The 4,991-nt window shown below is 40.1% G+C and overlaps 1 protein-coding gene across 1 annotated transcript; it reads left to right on the forward strand.

The window, feature by feature from the left end:
• Positions 1–1,824: 1,824 nt before the first annotated feature.
• Positions 1,825–4,403, forward strand: LOC118477354 (uncharacterized protein PB18E9.04c-like). The gene is made up of 3 exons (XM_035968616.1): positions 1,825–1,888; positions 2,851–3,277; positions 3,383–4,403. Exons 1-3 carry the CDS (start codon positions 1,825–1,827, stop codon positions 4,152–4,154), a joined length of 1,263 nt encoding a protein of 420 aa, XP_035824509.1. The 3' UTR covers positions 4,155–4,403.
• The last annotated feature ends 588 nt before the right edge of the window (positions 4,404–4,991 follow it).

The following is a 4,991-nucleotide window of genomic DNA, read 5'->3' on the forward strand; positions in this document are numbered from 1 at the left end:
AAGAAGAAGAAGAAGAAGAAGAAGAAGAAGAAGAAGAAGAAGAAGAAGAAGAATGATAATAACAATAATGATAAATCGTGTATACAAGACTTCTTTTCAATTAACAGAACAATATTGACTACACAGAAATAGATCCAGTCATCTATCTATACACATAATATCATATTTTTGAAATTCCGTCACTTTGGCCGTCTAAAACTTCAGAACTACTTAACGTTCGAATTTGACAAAATTAATGGTGGTTCAGAATCATTTAAAGGGAGCACAGTTCTATTTAGGAGTCTGGTGTCACAGTAGTTTAATTTCAGTTTTTTATTAGTTTCGTTTAGATCTAATCTTGGGGAAAGTCCGTCTTCTAAGACGCCATTATAAACAAGTGAGGTTTCCGTTCAATAGCCGTACGCACTGTTCCACTCCTTTGAAATTCTGGAGTGTACAACCACAAAAGCGAAATAGAGAATCAACCTATACATCACAGTATCTAAACCTTCTAATCTTTCAGAATTTATTGCTCCATTTCAGTAGAGTGTAAATATAGTAGGCCAATGACTTGATGTTAATGCACCGATCATTCCTTTCATCAAAATAGGGCCAAGCTAGTTTTTGATGTCTTCGCAAAGTAGTCAGAAGTTGTTGTTTTTGTAGCTATTGGTGCTTTTGCTGATGTTACTGCTATTGCTGTTGCTGGTGTTTTTATATTAGTGATATTGTTGTTCTGGATTCTACTAGTATTCTTTCTTTGAATATTTCTTTTAGTGTAGTATGGTCTTCTATGGTGTTGAGGGTAGTTATGTCATATTCTTGGCACAGTTGCATTTTTTTCTCACAGAACTGTAGAACTAATTGGTCGCTTTTTAACAAAAAAGGGCTATCCCGAAAAATGCTGTTTTGAGAAAATTGAAGGTAGAGTTTTTGACCCTTGTTCCGCTTCTTTAAAAAAGACAAGGAGAGTTTTCTCTATAACCAAACAAATATATACACACCAATGAAACCAAACTTCTCCTATAGGTAGGGCAATGTCCACTTTTGGTGTAGGTCAAGATTTCTGGAAACTTCAGAAATCTGCGTTAGCCCGCTTGTTCTTAAAAACGACCAATTACTTGTTATATTTGACAAACCGACTTTCTTCCCGACAGAAATGAAAGAATTAAACACTTGCTATTTTGCCAGACCAACCAGACATGAGAATTCAAATTATATGAAGGGGTAAAAAAAAAAGGCAACAACAACAAAAAATAACCATGCGTTTATTTGTAAGAAATATGTGATTTACTATCGAATCCATACGACGTGGGGAACTCTGTACCACCACTTTCCAGAGAGGAAATTTACTCGTTAATCCGATCCGTACGCTTTGCATAGCAGTCTACCAAAACGATTTTTTGAGAAATTCTGAAAGTTTCAAAGAGATCTTCGTATTAGAAGTATTTCTAAAATGTGAAGAATACAACCCCGGGGGTACAAAATGACCCCAGGCGTACGGATAGGATTAACTTACAACAGTAGCTGCAAATAGATTATCCTTGAAGAATCAAACGAGGAGAAACAAAAACCCAACTAACTTATTGACAAACCCTTTTTTCTCAATAACAGCAAAACAAATTAAGAACAAGCCAAGACCATCCTACAAAAGTTTCAAATAGGCTTAGCCGTGGCAGGATAAATGTGACGCAATCTGTATTTTACATGTTTTTTTCTTTCTTTTTTTCTTTCTTTATTATTTTTTGGGGTGTTTTTTCTTGACCTTTTCATGTGGGTGGTAAGCGGGTGCTCTGGTGTGGTTTGCTTCTTCTTTCCTTCTTTCCTGATGACAAAACAGAAATCATGCCATGCTCAACCAGCTCAAAGATAAATGCTCTTGATGTAGAATATCTCACCATTGGCAAAGGTACTGTCTCTTTTTTAAACTAAGCAAAAAGTCTAGGAGTTTACTTAGACAAAGACTTGTCCATGGAGACCCAACTTAACCATCTATGTAAAGTTTCATACTTATAAATGAGAAGAATTGCTCACATAAGGAAATTTCTTAGCACTGATGCCACAACTAGTGTTTGCCTTCATTTTGTCACGCATTGATTATTGCAATTCACTGTTAGCAGGCCTACCCGAAGAAAAAATTGCAAAACTCCAACGCATTCAAAACAATGTTGCCAGGCTAGTATTAAAGCAATCAAAACGCCATCATGTGACTTCCCTACTAAAAGAGCTCCTTTGGCTTCCACTGAAAGCATGAATTGAATATAAGTTAGCCCTATTATGCTTCAAAGGTCAAACTAACCAGTCTCCAACATACATTCAAAAACTCATGGTACCATACACACCATCACGTGAACTAAGATCCAGTGTTTCTAGACTAATTTCAACACCTCGTGTTTCACTGAAGAAATATGGTGAGAGAGCCTTTTCTTTTTCTGGGTCAACAGTTTGGAAGACTCTCCCTCATGATTTGAGGAGCGAAATAAAACTTGATACCTTCAAAGGGGGACTCAAAACACATCTATTTAAGAAATATTTTAATTAATGGACAGTACGTTTGCCTTTTTGTATGAGCATTTTTTATTGTCTGAAAGAATGTTGCTGTCAAAAAGTGCGCACATGATGAATTTGTATGGTGTTAGTATGAATGCGTTTTTAATCTCCTATGTACGCCTTGGGCCCATGCTGTGGGGAAAGGCGGGATACAAATGCTATTATTATTATTATCAAACATCTGTCGTCCTTATCTCTCCTCCTTCTTTTTTGTGTTTGTTACTCTCCTGTAACATCTCTAATCTTCGGGGCTTATATGACCTTATTATTTGGCCGTAAAACTCTTACTAAAACTAACTGACCGTTCATGTATATCAACAGGCGCAGCAGACGCCAAGTCTATTGGCGATGGCGAGGAGTTCGAGCCCACCTTCCTGGAGTCTGTTGATCAAACTGACTGCGACCCAGAAGCTCCAACGACTACTGAACACCCATACACCACTACCCACCGATCCAGACCTACCACCAGTAGCTTCCCATACACCACTTCTAGCTTCCCATACACCACTTCTAGCTTCCCATACACCACCTCTAGATTCCCATACACGACTAGCAGAACCCCATACACCACTTCTAGCTTCCCATATACCACCTCTAGCTTCCCATACACCACTAGCAGAACCCCATACACCACTAGCAGAACCCCATACACCACTTCTAGCTTCCCATACACCACCTCTAGCTTCCCATACACCACTAGCAGAATCCCATACACCACTAGCAGAACCCCATACACCACGTCTAGCTTCCCATACACCACTAGCAGAACCCCATACACCACCTCTAGCTTCCCATACACCACTAGCAGAACCCCATACACCACCTCTAGCTTCCCATACACCACTAGCAGAACCCCATACACCACCTCTAGAACCCCATACACCACTAGCAGAACTCCATACATCACTTCTAGATTCCCATACACCACCTCCAGAACCCCATACACCACTAGCAGAACCCCATACACTACTTCTAGCTTCCCATACACCACCTCCAGAACCCCATACACCACTTCTAGCTTCCCATACACCACATCTAGCTTCCCATACACGACTAGCAGAACCCCAGACACCACCTCTAGCTTCCCATACACCACCTCTAGCTTCCCATACACCACGTCTAGCTTCCCATACACCACATCTAGCTTCCCATACACCACATCTAGCTTCCCATACACCACCTCTAGCTTCCCATACACCACAAGCAGAACCCCATACACCACCTCCAGCTTCCCATACACCACTAGCAGAACCCCATACACCACCTCTAGCTTCCCATACACCACTAGCAGAACCCCATACACCACCTCTAGCTTCCCATACACCACCTCTAGCTTCCCATACACCACATCTAGCTTCCCATACACGACTAGCAGAACCCCATACACCACATCTAGCTTCCCATACACCACCTCCAGAACCCCATACACCACCTCAAGCTTCCCATACACCACTAGCAGATCCCCATACACCACTAGCAGAACCCCATACACCACTAGCAGATCCCCATACACCACTAGCAGTGCCCCATTCATCACGACCAACTCTGGATTTCCCCGATTCCCTGTATACCGTCCCGGTTCTAAACAACAGCAAGAGGACCTAACACCAACGTTTGAAGAGTAACATGGACTTCTTGTTTCAACATAGAGAAGATTTGACATTCCACTTAAGCTTCTTTTTTTCTCGGTTTTCTTGTTTGGGTTTGGTTGTTTTTTTTACCTGAAAAATAAAATGCCAAAATGCTTGAAGAGTAAACGATAATCCAGATGTGCAGAAGGCAAATTTGATATTTCATTTAAGTTACGTACTTGAAGAATTCAAGAAAACCTAATTGAACGAAAGACAAGTTCAGTACTTCATTAAAGTGTTGTTTTTTTTCCAAATACAAACTGCTTGTGTTCTGAGTCATGACGTGAAAGTAAATGGGAGGGCGGGGAAGGGGGGCGGGAGGGGGCAAGGTTATATATTAACTCCACCACAAAAAGCTTCACCATTATCTTGCTACTTCTACTGTCTTGTTATGTCTTTGATTATTAATGATTGTTTGCCTTTATTTGTTAAGCGAACTGACAAAATGAGTTATTTCTCGGATTCAAACCTTAAGGAAATAGATACATCACGCTTACAGGTGAAGATTTTACAATTTATAAATATGAAATAATAAAAGACAGGTTATTAGTAAAAATAAAATATGGCATCAATAGAAAATCTACAAATTTGACCCTAATGTCGATTTTTGGGAAATATCTCCTTTTGTGGATTGCGAGAAGTAATTCATTTTGTCAGCACGCCTCACATTTAGTCTATTTCTAAGCAAATATCAGTTACGCGTTAGATCGGTTGTTAGGTATCCTGTTAGACATGACTCGGGTTCGAATCCCCGATTGATCAGTGTTGACATCAGGTTGTTTGGGGAGTTTGCAACTTTTGGGAGGTTTATCTAGGGAATCGAACTGGTGG

Source organism: Aplysia californica, unplaced genomic scaffold, assembly GCF_000002075.1.
Source record: "Aplysia californica isolate F4 #8 unplaced genomic scaffold, AplCal3.0 scaffold00070, whole genome shotgun sequence".
Taxonomy (NCBI): domain Eukaryota; kingdom Metazoa; phylum Mollusca; class Gastropoda; order Aplysiida; family Aplysiidae; genus Aplysia; species Aplysia californica.

Bases quoted from the DNA above. Each gene is read 5' to 3' on its own strand.
- LOC118477354 (XM_035968616.1), top strand. From the start codon at position 1,825: ATGCCATGCTCAACCAGCTCAAAGATAAATGCTCTTGATGTAGAATAT. The intron at 1,889-2,850 runs GTACTGTCTCTT...GTATATCAACAG, and splicing joins ATATCTCACCATTGGCAAAG to GCGCAGCAGACGCCAAGTCT. The intron at 3,278-3,382 runs CCCATACACCAC...CACTAGCAGAAC, and splicing joins CCATACACCACGTCTAGCTT to CCCATACACCACCTCTAGAA.